The following is a 17,752-nucleotide window of genomic DNA, read 5'->3' as shown; positions in this document are numbered from 1 at the left end:
AACCCCCCCCCCTCCCCTGCACCTACCTTTTCTGCCCCTGCTCCAAGGATGGCCGGCGCCGCGGCGCAGCGGAAGTCGGGACTCGCGGGAGGTCGGGACTCAGGACGGGCGGCGGATCGAGTCCAGCTGTGCAACCGATGCCTGGAGGGGAGGAGGAGGAGGTCTTGGTCTGTGCCGCTAACGGTGAGTGACTCACTGCCTGTTACGCTGCTGCTCTCTCTGCAGCAAGAACCGCGGCTGGCCGCTGGAGGAGGAGGAGGTGGGGGTGGAGTCGGAGCCGCAGAGAGAGCGGGACACTGCGGTGACGTCACTGGTTGCTACAAGCCAAGCGGGGCTTCCCTAGCAACCAGTGATTTAGAATCATTTAATTACAGCTGCAGCAGCGGCAGTGAGTGTGGCAGGCAGTTGATTCCGGGACTCTCCATTGTCCCGGTTTGAAGGCTCCCGGGACACGGGACAAAAGTGTATATTACGGGACGATCCCGGGCAAACCGGGACACGTGGTCACCCTATTCCAGAGGCAGGCAAGAGCAATCAACTACCATGCTTAGGAAGACCTCACCAGACCTGGAAAATAAATTACTGGGTACAGCAGAGCCAAAAACAAAATTTTGCCAGCCTAGGGTAGGGTAGCTACATGTCCTAAATATATTCACTCCGATACCATCCCTCCATCCCTTCCCAATTCTGCTCCAGTCCTGAGGGGAGATTTGTGTGTCTTCTCCCACATTTAGGTTTTTCATCTAACAAATAGGCTGACCATACATGTGTCGACTTTCCAGCCTTGAAGCGCTCAGTAAATTTAAAGAGCAAGTAAAAACGAAAAGCAGAACACACAGGAAACCTACCATCTGGACCAGCTAAATATCCCCATATCCAGTAATTTTGATCAGTGTACGGCAGTGTGAGGAATTATCTCTGTAACTGGTTGTGTGTGGCTCCCTGGATCTACTATATGTATAAATAGTGAAACAGTGCAGCGCAAACAATAAATTACAACATGAATGAAAAATAAAAATAAAATAAGTCCATGAGTGATCAAAATATGTGAATCAGAAAAAATTTGAACAGAAAGTCCATCAGTGATAAGGTGAACGAGAAATCCAAATGTATTTCAAAGAGAGATCCTCCACCAATGAAAACAGATGGCCTCTCACCTCAATTATTCGACCCTCAAGGAGTCACACAGCGTGATTGATATATAATCAGGGATCCAGATATATGGCAAACAGCAGCTCATGGACAGCTCCGGATGTCAATCATAGATTCAGACATATAAAAGAAAGGAGAGATCTAATGCTCTCAGTAGCAACAAGGGGTAAATTTATTAAAAAAGGTAAAAGCCACCCACATGGTTGAGCACTCACAACCAAGTGCAGGTACACAGGCAGATGAGATGACAAACGTGTGCAGCATAGAAAGAACGGTGATCGCGGGTGACGTCAGCACGTTACTCCTCCCCCTCGTACGTTACGTCCCGTGGGCGTTTTCTTTGGTGGAGGATCTCTCTTTGGTCACTAGTTTGGAATCTGCACCGTTGCTATTGAAATACATTTGGATTTCTCGTTCACCTTATCACTGATGGACTTTCTGTTCAAATTGTTTCTGATTCACGTATTTTGATCACTCATGGACTTATTTTAATTTTATTTTTCATTCATGTTGTAATTTATTGTTTGCGCTGCACTGTTTCATTATTTATGTTATTTGGGGAATTTTTATTTGAATTTATCCATATTGCTGGCTTGCATATTTTGTTTATTATTGTTATTATTTTCCAGCGCTGAGCAGTTTTCTATTTTTACTACAATATGTATAGGTCTGGAAGGTCATTAAGGGAGAAGAAGAAAAGGAGGTTACAATAGAATATAAAATAGAAGGAAGATAAGTCCATCATCAATGGTTTCATTGGAGGTGATTGGTTAGATAGGCCTGAATATTTTTGAATGGGGGTTGTTAGCCCCCCCCCCTTCCCCCCCAATGTACAAGTATCCCAAGTGTTATCCTTTCCTGGATGGAATGGATGGAACGCATATGGCTCCTCTATTTAAAGGAATTAATAGGATGTTTAGATGGTATTTACTCCTTATTTAAACTATGGGCAAAGTATGAGTTGTTGTTTCCAATTTCTTGTGATGATCAACTGAACTGCTATAAGAATACAGTTTGTTAGTAATTACTGTAGTAGAGCTACACAGTAGTGTAGTAAGGGATATCTTAAGGGAACAGACATCTTAGTAAACATGGCTGGTAGATTTAATAAGAAGAGTCTGTGTGGCACCTGACCCACCAGGACAGAGCACAGATAGATAAGTATAATATGACTTGGTGGCTGACCCTAATATTGATAACTGAACTAAAAACTCACCTGTAAACCGGTCCTTTGAGCATGTTTAGTGCAAGCTGCAATTTCATTGTTCCTGACTTTTGCATTATTACTTCTTTGTATTTTACATCCTGCCTGCTAACATTTTTCTTCTGTTCTGTATTTAGCTGGTTCTCCCGGAATATTCCATACACAGCCTCTTCTGTATAATGTTTCTTTGTGCAGAGGAATGGTTAACACTTGGGTTGAATGCACCATTGCTTTTCTATCATGTGTGGCGGTAAGAATTCTCTCCTATGCAGTATATCACAGTTATACCAAAACCCAAACCCATAAAAAAGATGGAGGCTTAGAACTGTCAGGATTGTTGTCCGTGTCTCCACTCGGAAGGTTTCCCTGTCTTTTTATCAGGCTTGACAAAAACAGGAAATTATGTCAAATATCTCCAGCAGGGACACGGGCAGCAATAAAAACTCAACAGAGGTTTTAGCCCTTTATCACCACTTAATACAGAACTACAGTAAAATGAAAAGTTCACTTTAACCCCTTCACGCCGACATAACACGTATATGTGGCCTCACTGGACTGGGCTTTTTTTTCCGTGATATATATATATGTAAATCTGTCTTAGGCCCCATACACACAAGAGAATTTATCCGCGGATACGGTCCAGCGGACCGTTTCCATGGATAAATCCTCTCAAAGATTTCCGCAGATTTCTATGCGATGGAGTGTACACACCATCGCATTGAAATCCGCGCGGAAATCCTCTGGCGATGACGTGTCGTGCCGTCGCCGCGATTATGACGCGGCGACGACGCGACGCTGTCATATAAGGAATTCCACGCATGCGTCAAATCATTACGACGCGTGCGGGGAATCCCTTTGGACGGATGGATCCGGTGAGTCTGTACAGACGAGCGGATCCATCCGTTGGGATGGATTCCAGCAGATGGATTTGTTGTGCATGTCAGCAAATATCCGATCTGCTGGAATCCATCCCAGAGGAGATTTCTCCGCGGAAACAGATCCGCTGGCGTGTACACACCATAGGATCTATCCGCAGAAACCCATTTGCTGGGATTTATCTGCGGATGGATTCTATCGTGTGTATGGGGCCTTAGTGTTGTCTCAATGGCATTCCCAGGTCCCATACTAATGACTGGGATGGGGTCTCCCAGTTCCAGATCACCTTATCGCCACCCCCATGTTTTCTCTCTGTGGATGGGGGGGAGAGATACATTTTATCTCTTGATAGCCTTGCAGAGAGAAAAAAGTGTATGTAAAAATGAAAAAAAAAAATACAAAAATAAATAAATAGCTAGATTAAGGTTTGATCTAGGTCAGTGCCAGGATTGCGGAGCTGCTTGCACAGAAACGCATCTTTGGCTCAGTTTCAGGGCCAAATTCAGGCAAAGATGCAATCTGCGGCCATCTTAGGTGTTAACCCAGCCTGTTATATTGGACCTCTGGCTTACTTTTCAACTAACTGTTAAGCAAGTAGAATGTGAAGAAAATCTGAAAACAAAATAATCTGCGAATTTCAAATTCAAAGTTTCTTTTTTTTTTTTTTGGTGATTATGATAAGTAAAGAGAAAGTTTTCAATCAATTTTATTTTACATATAAGTTACTATGCTAATGTTATACAGTATACTGTATCTATTTTAAATATATGTATATATTTTTTCTTTATTTTTTTTTTATATATTTACCTAATTAATTAACTTGGAGTCTGTTGTCGTTTTGACCATATAGCATAGGTATGAAGGTCAGGTATCGACATACGTTTGGCCATACAGTGTATAAAATATTTCTAGGCAGTATTAAAGGGGATGTAAAGGTTTGTTTTTTATTTTCTAAATAGGTTCCTTTAAGCTAGTGCATTGTTGGTTCACTAAGCTTTTCCATTTGATTTCCCTTCTAAATGTGTCTCCCCAGTAAACTTGCTCCCATCATCTGAGCTGTTCTGGCTGGGAGTTAGTCAGCCAGAACAGCTTACTGAGGAGGAACAGGAAGTGAGAAATTCAGACAAAGAAAACAAAGAAAAAAAATATTTAGAAGGGAAATCAAAGGAAAAGCTTAGTGAACAAACAATGCACTAGCTTGAAGGGGTTGTAAAGGAAAAAAATGTTTTCCCTAAATAGCTTCCTTTTCCTTAGTGCAGTCCTCCTTTACTTACCTCATCCTTCCATTTTGCTTTTAAATGACCTTATTTCTTCTGAGAAATGCTCACTTCCTGTTCTTCTGTCTGTAACTCCACACAGTAATTCAAGGCTTTCTCCCTGGTGTGAAGAAAGCCTCTTGAGGGGGGAGGGGGTGAGCAGGAGTGTCAGGATGCCCACTAACACACAGCTCCTTTCTCTTTCTGCAAAGTAGAGAGTGTCCTGACTTGCCTGCTCGCCCCCTCAAGAGGAGAAAGGAAGAAAGCCTTGCATTACAGTGTTGAGTTACAGACAGAAGAACAGGAAGTGAGCATTTTTCAGAAGAAATAAGGACATTTAAAAACAAAATCAAAGAATGTGGTAAGTGAAGGAGGACTGCACTAAGGTACAGTAAAGAAAGCTATTTAGGGAACCCCTTTAAAGGAACCTATTTTGAAAATAAAAAATGTACATTTACAACCCCTTTAAGTAAGAAATCAAATATAGGTAAAAACTCAAAATTTTCTGTTTAATGCCGAAACATCAACATACAAGAGCCATTATCCCAATCCTGATATTACTTTTGCACCAACACTTTCCTGCTTGAAACTAAACCTGTTATAAAATGTTACTGGTTTCATTTTAGCATAACATATGCCAGGATATGAAAAAGCAACAAAAAAGCCTTAAAAAATCAACAATGATGCCAATTACTAATGTGACATTTGTGCTGCAAATTGTCCATTGCGATAACATATGTTTTCGATTTCCCGCTAATAGGTATTTTTATGGCCCAGCCGACAGCTCAGAGTTGGCGTATGACCCACCTGCAGTAATGAATGCCATTACGCTGAGCTACTGCCAAAAAGAGGCCTGGTGCAAGCTGGCATTTTACCTACTCTCCTTCTTCTATTATCTATACTGGTAGGTCTTCTCCTGTCTGTAATTATTTGTTGTGTTTACAGGGCCCCTTGAGCCAACATATGTGTAGCGCTGCCCTCGTAAAGGGTCACAGGTTAAATCAGTACCCCCCTGGTTGCCCTGACCATGTAAGTCCTCTGCCACCTCTGATACCCTGGGTTCATACATTTTCCCCCTTTAGTAACAATAATAAGGAAGTGGGTACACCAGAATTGGTTAAACCAGTTAACTTGTTTACTAGTTACAAGTTTACAATTTGAAATGGTATTTCTTATAGGAATGTTATCAATAATTAACCACTTCAGCTCCGGAAGGATTTGCCCCCCCTTAATGACCCGAGCATTTTTTTACAATTTGGCATTGCGCTACTTTAACTGGTAATTGCGCAGTTATGCGATGCTGTACCCAAACAAAATTTGTGTCCTTTTTTCCCCACAAATAGAGCTTTCTTTTGGTGGTATTTGATCACCTCTGCGGTTTTTATTTTTTGCGATATAAATGAAAAAAGACTGAAAATTTTGAAATAAAATTTATGGGCCAGATTCACATACAAATGCGTTACGCTGCGGCGGCGTAACGTATCCCATTTACGTTACACCGCCGCAAGTTTACAGCGTAGGTGCCTGATCCACAAAGCACTTACCTTGTAAACTTGCGGCGGCGTAGCGTAAATCCGCTCGGCGCAAGCCCGCCTAATTCAAATGGGGCGGGGACCATTTAAATTAGGCGCGTTCCCGCGCCGAACGTACTGCGCATGCTCCGTCCCTAAAATTTCCCGACGTGCATTGTGCTAAATGACGTTGCAAGGACGTCATTGGTTTCGACGTTAACGTAAATGGCGTCCAGCGCCATTCACGGATGACTTACGCAAACTACGTGAAATTTGAAATTTCGACGCAGGAACGACGGCCATACTTAACATTGGCTAGGCCACCTAGAGGGCACCCTTAGTTTTACGCCGCGTATCTCTACGGAAACGACGTAAATTTAGAGCGACGGGCAAAGCGGACGTTCGTGAATCGGCGTAACTAGTCATTTGCATATTCTACGCCGACCGCAATGGAATCGCCACCTAGCGGCCGGCCTAGAATTGCAGCCTAAGATCCGACGGTGTAAGTCAATTACACCTGTCGGATCTTAGGGCTATCTATGCGGAACTGATTCTATGAATCAGGCGCATAGATACGACAATCGTATCTCAGAGATACGACGGCGTATCAGGAGATACGCCGTCGTATCTCTTTTGTGAATCTGGCCGGCGTAGTTTTCATCACAAGTGCTTTGTGAATCAGGCACTTGCGATGAAAAATTGCGACGGTGTAACGTATCTACGATACGTTACGCCGCCGCGATTCTACCTGAATCTGGCCCTATATTTTTAACTTTTTGTTAAAAAAAATACAATAAACTCAATTTTAATCATACATTTAGGCCAAACTGCATTCAGCCTCATGTCTCGGGTAAAAAATCAATAAGCGTATATTTATTGGTTTGCGCAAAAGTTATAGCGTCTACAAACTAGGGTACATTTTCTGGAATTTACGCAGCATTTAGTTTATGACTGCCTATCTCATTTGTTGAGGTGCTAAAATGGCAGGCAGTTCAACCCCCCCCCCAAATGACCCCATTTTGGAAAGTAGACACCCCAAGGAATTTTCTGAGGGGCATGTTGAGCACATTGAATGTTTTTATTTTTTTGTCACAAGTTATTGAAAAATTACAAAAAAAAAGCAAAACACAAAGTTGTCACTGAAATAATATATTGCTCACTCATGTCATGGGCATATGTGAAATGACACCCCAAAATACATTCTGCTGCTTCTTCAGAGTATGGGGATATCACATGTGTGGGACTTTTGGCAGTCTAGCCGCATACAGGACCCCGAAAACTAATCACCGCCTTTCATGATTTCTAAGGGCGTAAACTCTTGATTTCACTCCTCACTAATTATTACAGTTTCGGAGGCCATGAAAGGCCCAGATAGCACAACCCCCCCTAAATGACACAATTTTGGAAATTAGATACCCCAAGATATTTGCTGAGAGGCATGTTGAGTCCATGGAATATTTTATATTTTGCCACAAGTTTCAGGAAATTTCCCAAAAAATTTTTTTTTCCAGAAAGTTGTCACTAAATTATATATTGCTCAAACATGCCATGGGCATATGTGAAATTAAACCCCAAAATACATTCTGTTGTTTCTCCTGAGTACGGGGATACCACATGTGTGAGGCTTTTTGGGAGCCTAGCCGTGTACAGGACCCCGAAAACCAATCACCGCCTTCAGGCTTTCTAAGGAAATACAATGGTGATTTCACTTCTTCACTACCTATCGGATTTAGAGGCCATGAAATGCCCAGATAGAACAACCCCCCCAAATTACCCCATTTTGGAAAGTAGACACCCCAAGCTATTTGCTGAGAGGCATGTTGCGTATTTTGCAGATCTCGCTTTTTGTCACTAAGTTTTGAAAATTGAAAAAAGAAAAAAAAAAACATTTTCCGTATTTTTCTTAATTTTCCAAATTAAACGAGACCTGCAAAATACTCACCATGCCTCTTAGAAAATACCTTGGGGTGTCTGCTTTCCAAAATGGGGTCATTAGAGGGGGGGGGGGGGGTGTGCTATCTTGACATTTTAGGGGCTCCGAAACTGTAATAGGTAGTGAGGAAGTGACATCAAGGCAGTGATTGGTTCTCGCTGTCCGGTACACGGCTAGGCTCCCAAAAAGGCCCACATATGTGGTATCCTCAAAGCAGCAGAATGTATTTTGGGGTGTAATTCCACATATACCCATGGCATGTTTGAGCAATATATCATTTAGTGACAACAAAATTTAAATTTTCCCGAAACTTGTGGCAAAAATATAAAATATTACATGGACTCAAAATGCCTCTCAGAACATAGCTTGGGGAGTCTACTTTCCACAATGGGGTCATTTGGGGGGGTTTAAGCCTAAATCCTGAAGGCGGTGCTTGGTTTTCGGGGTCCTGTATGCAGCTAGGCTCATAGTATGTCACTACGTTTGTGTTTGTGGCATGACAATTGTGTACTGTTAGTATGCAAGACAAGATCCTGGCACATGCCGTTTTGACAAAAATCAGACGCTCGGTTGGCCAACAATCAGCTTAAGGGTCGTGTCACACTTGTAATCCTGTCACAGAGAAGAAAGGTACTCGCTTGTTTCCAAGGTGTCTCCTCTTTGCTGGCCAGATGAGCCAGGCATCATCGGCAAGGGATAGCGCATGTGCCATGGCCCTAATGTGATATGCTAGGCTTTTCTGCTATCATTGATTGATATTTGCCAACCTTTGTCTGCTTAATTTGAGCTGAGATTCTGTCCATGTAACCACAATTCTGTTACCCCCCTACACCCTTTTACCTTCTCTAGTACTGCATGGCAAAACTCAAAACTTACATGAAGGTGGCCATCAGTGTTCATTTTGACATCAAATTTGGATTTAGTTTTAGTCATAGGGCCAGATTCAGCTAGATCCGCGCAATATTTGCGTGGGCAAAGGGCAACGATTTTTGCTCTGCGCCCACGCAAATATTTTGATATGCCCGCGATTCACGGAGCAGTAGCTCCGTAAATTGCGCGGGCGATATGCTAAATAGCCGGGCGTAAGGCTGCCTAATGTAAATGATCCCGCCGGGGGCGGGAATCATTTAAATTAGGCGCGCTCCCGCGCCGAGCGAACAGCGCATGCTCCGTCGGGAAACTTTCCCGACGTGCATTGCGGCAAATGACGTCGCAAGGACGTCATTTGCTTCTAAGTGAACGTAAATGGCGTCCAGCGCCATTCACGAATCACTTACGTAAACGACGTGAAATTTAAATTTCACGAGCGGGAAGGGCGGCTATACTTTAGCATTGGCTGCCCCTGCTACAGCAGGAGCAACCTTGCGCTAAAGTCGCCGTACGGAAACTCCGTACCTTGCGTGCGCAGGGCCCGCGCAACTTTTGTGAATCGGTGGTAGTATGCAATTTGCATACTATACGCCGATCACAATGGCCGCGCCCCCTAGCGGCCAACGCAAGAATGCAGCCTGAGATATGAAGGCATAAGGAGGCTTATGTCTGTCATATCCTAGGCTGCAGTCCGCGTAGCGATGTTCCTGAATCAGGGGCATTCGCTACGCGGGAGCAAAACAGCTATTGCGCCGCGCAACCTATGGTTGCGCGGGCGCAATAGCTTCTTGAATCTGGGCCAATGGATTTAGTTCAATTGTAATGCATCATTTAAGCATTTTTCTAGAATTGCAAAACATTATGGGCCAGATTCACAGAAGAAGTACGCCGGCGTATCTACTGATACTCCGGCGTACTTTAAAATTTGCCGCGTCGTATCTTTAGTTTGAATCCTCAAACCAAGATACGACGGCTTCTGACTTCGATCCGACAGGTGTACGGCTTCGTACGCCTTCGTACGCCTTCGGATCATAGGTGCAATACTTTGAGTTCGCGTTGTTTTCCGCGTCGGGTATGCTAATTAGCTTTTTCCGGCGATCCATGAAGGTACGCGCGGCCATCGCATTCTCTTACGTCGTCGCTAGTCGGCTTTTCCCGGCGTATAGTTAAAGCTGCTATTTCGTGGCGTATAGCTAGACTTACCATGTTAAAGTATGGCTGTCGTTCCAGCGTCGACTTTAATTTTTTTTTTTTTTTACGTAAGTCGTCCGTGAATAGGAAAGGACGTAACTCACGTCGAAGTTCAAAAAATGACGTTGGTGCGACGTCATTTCGCACAAAGCACGGCGGGAAATTTAAAAACGGAGCATGCGCAGTTCAATCGGCGTGGGGACACGCTTCATTTAAATGAATCACGCCCCCTACCCGCCCAATTTGAAATACGCGCCGAGAAATACACTACGCCGCCGTAACTTACGGCGCAAAATCTTCCTGGATTTGAAATTCCGCCAGGTAAGATACGGCGGCGTAGCGTATCTCTGATACGCTGCGCCTGGGCAATTGTCTGTGAATCTGGCCCAATATTCTCCTGGAGTAAAAATCTAATAACATATTATTTAAGGTATTAACATTCACTACAGACACAGATTTAACCATTGTGATATATAACCAGTGTTAATTTTGCAGACAAATTTCGATCTAGCTTTAGTCATAGGCCCGGATTCAGGTAGATCCGCGCATTTTTACGGTGGCGTAGCGTATCTACGCTACGCCGTCGTAAGTCAGAGAGGCAAGTGCTGTATTCACAAAGCACTTGCCTCCTAAGTTACGGCGGCGTAGCGTAAATGGGACCGGCGTAAGCGCGCCTAATTCAAATGAGGATGAGGGGGCGTGTTTTATGTAAATTATTGGTGACCCGGCGTGATTGACGTTTTTTACGAATGGCGCATGCGCCGTCCGTGTACATATCCCAGTGTGCATTGCTCCAAAGTACGCCGCAAGGACGTTTTGGATTCGACGTGAACGTAAATTACGTCCAGCCTCATTCACGGACAACTTACTCAAACGACGTAAAATTTTCAAATTTCGACGTGGGAACGACGGCCATACTTAACATTGGCTACGCCACCTAGGGGGCAGCTTTATCTTTACGCGGCGTATCTCTTACGGAAACGGCGTATCATTACTGCGACGGGCAAGCGTACGTTCGTGAATCGGCGTATCTAGTCATTTACATATTCTACGCCGAAATCAACGGAAGTGCCACCTAGCGGCCAGCAGAAAAATTGCACCCTAAGATTGCACCCTAAGATATGACGGCGCACACCGTCGTATCTTAGCTAGGTTTAAGTGTATCTCAGTTTGAGAATACACTTAAACTTATGACGGGCTTAGATTCCGAGTTACGTCGGCGTATCTACTGATACGCCGGCGTAACTCTTTGTGAATCCGGCCCATAGTCTTTTGACTAAAATGACATTTTAGTTTTAGTCATATTTTAGTCATAGTTACATAGTAGGTAAGGTTGAATCAAGACAACAGTCCATCCAGTTAAACCTGTGTAGGTGTATATGAGTCAGCGTCGATAATCATTTCCCATATCCCTGTATATTTGCGTTCCGCAGATTATTTTTTTTAAAGTCAGTAGCTACAAATACTGCAGCTGCTGACTTTTAATATATGAACACTTACTTGTCCTGGGCACCCGCGATGTCGGCACCCAAAGCCAATCTGTCCCTCGGGTGGAGGCGCCGCCATCTTCGGTAAGGGAATCAGGAAGTGAAGCCTTGCAGCTTCACTTCCTGGTTCCCTACTGCGCATGCGTGAGTCGCACTGCACTATCCCACTGGTCCCTGCTGTCTTCTGGGACCTGTGCATCTCCCAGAAGACAGCGGGGGCGGGCAGAGGAGGGGTCGGACGTGGCGTAGGTCACCGTGGATACTGCGGTGATCTATTGTCGGAAGTGGGAGTAAATACCTGGATTACACAGGTATCTGCTCCCTCCTCCCCTTTGAAAGGTGCCAAATGTGACACCGGAAAGGGGGAGGAATCCAAAAAGTGGAAGTTCCATTTTTGGGTGGAACTCCACTTTAAGATGCACGTCCAAGAGTCTTTTAAAAATATCAATACTCCCCACTGACACCACCAGTTGTAAAAGATTGTTCCACATCCTTATCGCCCTGAGACTGAAAACACCCTGCGCTGCTTATGGTTAAACCGCTTCTCCTCCAATCTCATTGTGTGGCCCCAGTGTCCTCTTACACCCCCTGAGATTAAGTTGTTTTTTCCTACGCTGGATTCACCATTGAGGTAATTGTAAATCGCTATCATGTCTCCTCTCAAGCTTGTAGTCACTCCTTGTATTTGAGGTCCTCCAGTCCCCTTATTAATTTTGTTGCCCTTCTTTGAACTCTCTCCAGCTGCAGTACATACCTTCTGAAGACTGGTGACCAGAACTGAACGGAATACTCCAGATGTGGTATAACCAATGTTTTAAGAAGTGGTAGGTTATGGTTTTATCTCGTAGTATATGCCCTTTTTTATGCATGCTAATATTCTGCCGGCTTTGGTAGCTGCAGCTTGACACCGCATGCTATTGCTTAGTCTATCTCCCACTACGACCCCCAGATCTTTCACCATCATTGACTCCCCCAGAGGTTTTCCCCCCCGGTGAGTAGTTTGCGTTTTTGTTCTTAGCCCCCAAGTGTAATACCACAGAGCGGCGATCGCGGATGAAGCATGTCTCTCAGACACAGCCCATTCCCGATCAGGGTAAAGAGCTAATCACAGCCAATCACAGCCGGTTACAAATGTCAACAAACCTCTGTAGCGCTGTTTCCGGGTTCTCCTCCTTGGTGTGTGAGAAGACCTGGAAGAAAAAGTGCAGTGATGTCCCCGATCTCCCCCCCAAATAAAGAGTACCTGTTACAGCCCATCAGAGTACCTATCACAGCCCATCTGAGTACATGTCATCAGCCCCAAAGTACCTGTCACCGGCATCAGAGTACCCATCACCAGCCCAAAAGTACCCATCACCAGCATAAGAGTACCTGTCACCAGCATCAGAGTACCTGTCAACAGCATCAGAGTACCCGTCACCAGCTTCAGAGTACCCGTCACCAGCCCCAGAGTACCTGTCACCAGCCCCAGAGTACCTGTCACCAGCCCCAGAGTACCCGTCACCAGCCCCAGAGTACCCGTCACCAGCCCCAGAGTACCCATCACCAGCCCCAGAGTACCCATCACCAGCCCCAGAGTACCCATCACCAGCCCCAGAGTACCCATCACCAGCCCCAGAGTACCTGTCACCAGCCCCAGAGTACCTGTCACCAGCCCCAGAGTACCTGTCACAGCCCATCAGACTACATGTCACAGCCCATCAGAGTATCTGTCATAGCCCATCAGAGTACACTACATGCCACCAGCCCCAAAGTACCTGTCACCAGCATCAGAGTACATATCTCAGCCCATCCGAGTACCCGTCACCAGCCCCAGAGTCACCAGCATAAGGCCTCATACACACATAGGTTAACGGACAACGGTCTGATGGACCGTTTTCACCGGTCAAAACCGATCGTGTGTGGGCCCCATAGGTTATTTAACCATCGGTTAAAAAAAAGCCAACTTGCTTTAAATTTAACCGGTGGATTCCTAAACGATAGGTCAAAACCGATCGTTAGAAGGCACAACCATCGGTTAAAAATCCACGCATTCTCAGAATCAAGTCGACGCATGCTTGGAAGCATTGAACTTTGTTTTTTTTCAGCACGTCGTTGTGTTTTTACGTCACCGCGTTCTGACACGATCGTTTTTTTAACCGATGGTGTGTAGGCGCGACGGACCATCAGTCAGCTTCATCGGTTAACCGATGACAATGGTCCTTCAGACCGCCCATCAGAGTACCTGTCACAGCCCATCAGAGTACCTGTCACAGCCCATCAGAGTACCTGTCACAGCCCATCAGAGTATCTGTCACGGCCCATCAGAGTACTGTCACATCCCATCTGAGTACCCGTCACCAGCATCCGAGTACCTGTCAGCCTGTCGGTAATTCCACTGTCCTGGTGCTCCAGGACTTTCAAAAGTATGATATGGTGTCAGGAAACGAAATGTGTAATTTATGCTTCTACCATGCCTGACAGTGCTCCCTGCATGTTGGACCTCTCTATGTGGCCAGGCTGTAAAAAAGTCTTACACCTGTGGTATCTCCATATATGGGAGGAATAGAAGAATGTATTTTGGGGTGTAATTGGAAGTATGCATATGCTGTGTGTGATAAATAAAAAATTTGTTTAAAAAAAAAAATCTTAATTTTTCCCAACAATTGTAGGAAAAAATTACAACTTCAAAAAACTCCCCATGCCTCTTAATAAATACCTCTAAATACCTTGGAATGTCTACTTTTCAAAAAGTGGTAATTTTGGGTGTATTTGTACTTTCCTGACATTTGAGGGCCTCAAGAAATGCAATCAGGTGTGATCAGTTTTCAAAGATTTGCACCATAGCTTGTAGACTCTATGGGCCAGATTCACAAAGAGATACGACGGTGTATCTCCTGATACACCGTCGTATCTCTGATTTACGGCGGTCGTATCTATGCGACTGATTCATAGAATCAGTTACGCATAGATATGCCTAAGATCCGACACCGTCGGATCTTAGGCTGCAATTCCAGGCCGGCCGCTAAGTGGCGTTTCGGTTTATTTACGCGACGAATATGCAAATGAGGAGATACGCCGATTCAGAAAAGAACGACCGCCCGGTGCTTTTTTTTTACGCCGTTTGCGTTCGGCTTTTTCCAGCGGATAGTTACCCCTGGGTCTATGAGGCGCAGCCAATGTTAAGTATGGCTGTCATTCCCACATTGCGATTTAAAAATTTTACGTCGTTTGCGTAACTCGTCCGTGAATGGGGCTGGACGCCATTTACCTTCCCGACGAAACCAATGATGTCCTTGTGACGTCATTTAGCGCAATGCACGCTGGGAAAATTTCCAGACGGCGCATGCGCTGTTCAATCGGCGCGGGAACGCGCCTGATTTGAATAGTACACTCCCCCTAGCAGCGGAATTTGAATTCCGCCGGGGGATTTACGATATGCCGCCGCAAGTTTTGAGGTAAGTGCTTTGTGAATTACCCACTTGCCTCAAAAACCTGCGGCGGCGGATCTTAAATCAGAAAGGTTACAAGGATCTAAAGATCCGCTAACCTATGTGAATCTGGCCCTATGGCCGTGTTCACACTGGTCCGACAAACGCTCCGACACTGGGAGCTCATGTAGCATGACGTGTGAAAATCAATGTTTCCCTATGAGAGCCGTCTTAACTGGTCCGACACAAGTTGGTCCGACTTTGAAAATGCTCCCTGTACTACTTTGGTCCTACATTGATCCTATTTCATCCCATTGAATATCATTGAAGTCGGATCAAAGTAGGATCCTTGTACTAACCATCTGACTTTTGACATCCGACATGTGATTACAGCAGCAGTAAAAGGAATTTATCTCACACTGGGATTGTTTTGATTGGTCAAAGAACAAGTCAGACTATCACAAAGTTGGATCAAAGTAATATCCTGTTCATGAAAGTCGGATGGATGTAGGAACAATGTAGGACCGATGTAGGGCTGATGTGGCAGAGCAAAGTAGGATGAAAGTCATATGACTGTCCTGTAGTATCAGTGTGAACCCAGCCTAAAACCTTAACACAGACCAAATAATATACACGTATTTGGATTATGTTTACCAAAGATATGTAGCAGTACAGGGAGTGCAGAATTATTAGGCAAATGAGTATTTTGACCACATCATCCTCTTTATGTTGTCTTACTCCAAGCTGTATAGGCTCGAAAGCCTACTACCAATTAAGCATATTAGGTGATGTGCATCTCTGTAATGAGAAGGGGTGTGGTCTAATGACATCAACACCCTATATCAAGTGTGCATAATTATTAGTCAACTTCCTTTCCTTTGGCAAAATGGGTCAAAAGAAGGACTTGACAGGCTCAGAAAAGTCAGAAATAGTGAGATATCTTGCAGAGGGATGCAGCACTCTTAAAATTGCAAAGCTTCTGAAGCGTGATCATCAAACAATCAAGCGTTTCATTCAAAATAGTCAACAGGGTCGCAAGAAGCGTGTGGAAAAACCAAGGCACAAAATAACTGCCCATGAACTGAGAAAAGTCAAGCGTGCAGCTGCCAAGATGCCACTTGCCACCAGTTTGGCCATATTTCAGGGCTGCAACATCACTGGAGTGCCCAAAAGCACAAGGTGCGCAATACTCAGAGACATGGCCAAGGTAAGAAAGGCTGAAAGACGACCACCACTGAACAAGACACACAAGCTGAAACGTCAAGACTGGGCCAAGAAATATCTCAAGACTGATTTTTCTAAGGTTTATTGACTGATGAAATGAGAGTGAGTCTTGATGGGCCAGATGGATGGGCCCGTGGCTGGATTGGTAAAGGGCAGAGAGCTCCAGTCCGACTCAGACGCCAGCAAGGTGGAGGTGGAGTACTGGTTTGGGCTGGTATCATCAAAGATGAGCTTGTGGGGCCTTTTCGGGTTGAGGATGGAGTCAAGCTCAACTCCCAGTCCTACTGCCAGTTTCTGGAAGACACCTTCTTCAAGCAGTGGTACAGGAAGAAGTCTGCATCCTTCAAGAAAAACATGATTTTCATGCAGGACAATGCTCCATCACACGCGTCCAAGTACTCCACAGCGTGGCTGGCAAGAAAGGGTATAAAAGAAGAAAAACTAATGACATGGCCTCCTTGTTCACCTGATCTGAACCCCATTGAGAACCTGTGGTCCATCATCAAATGTGAGATTTACAAGGAGGGAAAACAGTACACCTCTCTGAACAGTGTCTGGGAGGCTGTGGTTGCTGCTGCACGCAATGTTGATGGTGTACAGATCAAAACACTGACAGAATCCATGGATGGCAGGCTTTTGAGTGTCCTTGCAAAGAAAGGTGACTATATTGGTCACTGATTTGTTTTTGTTTTGTTTTTGAATGTCAGAAATGTATATTTGTGAATGTTGAGATGTTATATTGGTTTCACTGCTAAAAATAAATAATTGAAATGGGTATATATTTTTTTTTTGTTAAGTTGCCTAAAAATTATGCACAGTAATAGTCACCTGCACACACAGATATCCCCTAAAATAGCTAAAACTAAAAACAAACTAAAAACTACTTCCAAAAATATTCAGCTTTGATATTAATTAGTTTTTTGGGTTCATTGAGAACATGGTTGTTGTTCAATAATAAAATGAATCCTCAAAAATACAACTTGCCTAATAATTCTGCACTCCCTGTATAAATTTTGGCCCAAGTCTATGAACAAAAATGACTTATTCGTAAAATTTTATCATAGAAACTAAAAAAAGTGTTTGTTTTTTTTTTCGCTCTTTTTTCACTTATGTTACAAAAAATAAAAGGTGATTAAATACCACCAAAAGAAAGCTCTATTGTGTGAAAAAAATTATAAAAATGTTGTTTGGGTAAAGCATTGCATGACTGAGTAATTGGCATTCAAAGTGCGAGAGCACTGAAAGCTGAAAATTGGTCTGGGCAGGAAGCGGGTAAAAGTTCCCTGTATTGAAGTGGTTAAGAAGAAATCCATGTATTGATAGTTTATACATTTTTACACTGGCCGATTGGCACAGAACCCAAATGGAGCAAATGGAGATTACTGAAGTAGCGGTGTCTACTACAGTGATTTTCAACTTCCAGGGGCATTGGCCAGGTATGATACACATGCATAGCTACATTGGTTCAAACTGGACCATGGTAACTATGTATAAATTATCTATACCTTTTTTTTTATCTATACCCTGAAAATAAGCCCGGGTCTTATATTAATTTTGGCAACAAAAGACACAGTAGGGCTTATTTTCAGGGTAGGTCTTACTATGCAATGTGCTGTCTTCTCTCCCGGTCTCCATCCC

At 44.1% G+C, this 17,752-nt stretch overlaps 1 protein-coding gene across 1 annotated transcript in view; it reads left to right on the top strand.

The window, feature by feature from the left end:
• Positions 1-17,752, top strand: part of CNIH3 (cornichon family AMPA receptor auxiliary protein 3) — a 206,115-nt gene that overhangs the window by 148,100 nt on the left and 40,263 nt on the right. The window contains exons 4-6 of the mRNA XM_040351380.1: positions 2,494-2,606; positions 5,249-5,392; positions 12,222-12,304. Coding sequence (XP_040207314.1) covers positions 2,494-2,606; positions 5,249-5,392; positions 12,222-12,261 — 297 coding nt within the window. The 3' untranslated portion in view covers positions 12,262-12,304. The remainder of the gene's footprint in view (positions 1-2,493; positions 2,607-5,248; positions 5,393-12,221; positions 12,305-17,752) is intronic.

This window comes from Rana temporaria, chromosome 4, assembly GCF_905171775.1.
Source record: "Rana temporaria chromosome 4, aRanTem1.1, whole genome shotgun sequence".
Taxonomy (NCBI): domain Eukaryota; kingdom Metazoa; phylum Chordata; class Amphibia; order Anura; family Ranidae; genus Rana; species Rana temporaria.
The sequence above is the reverse complement of the archived record's forward strand: the minus strand, read 5'-3'. Positions and strand labels throughout refer to the sequence as shown.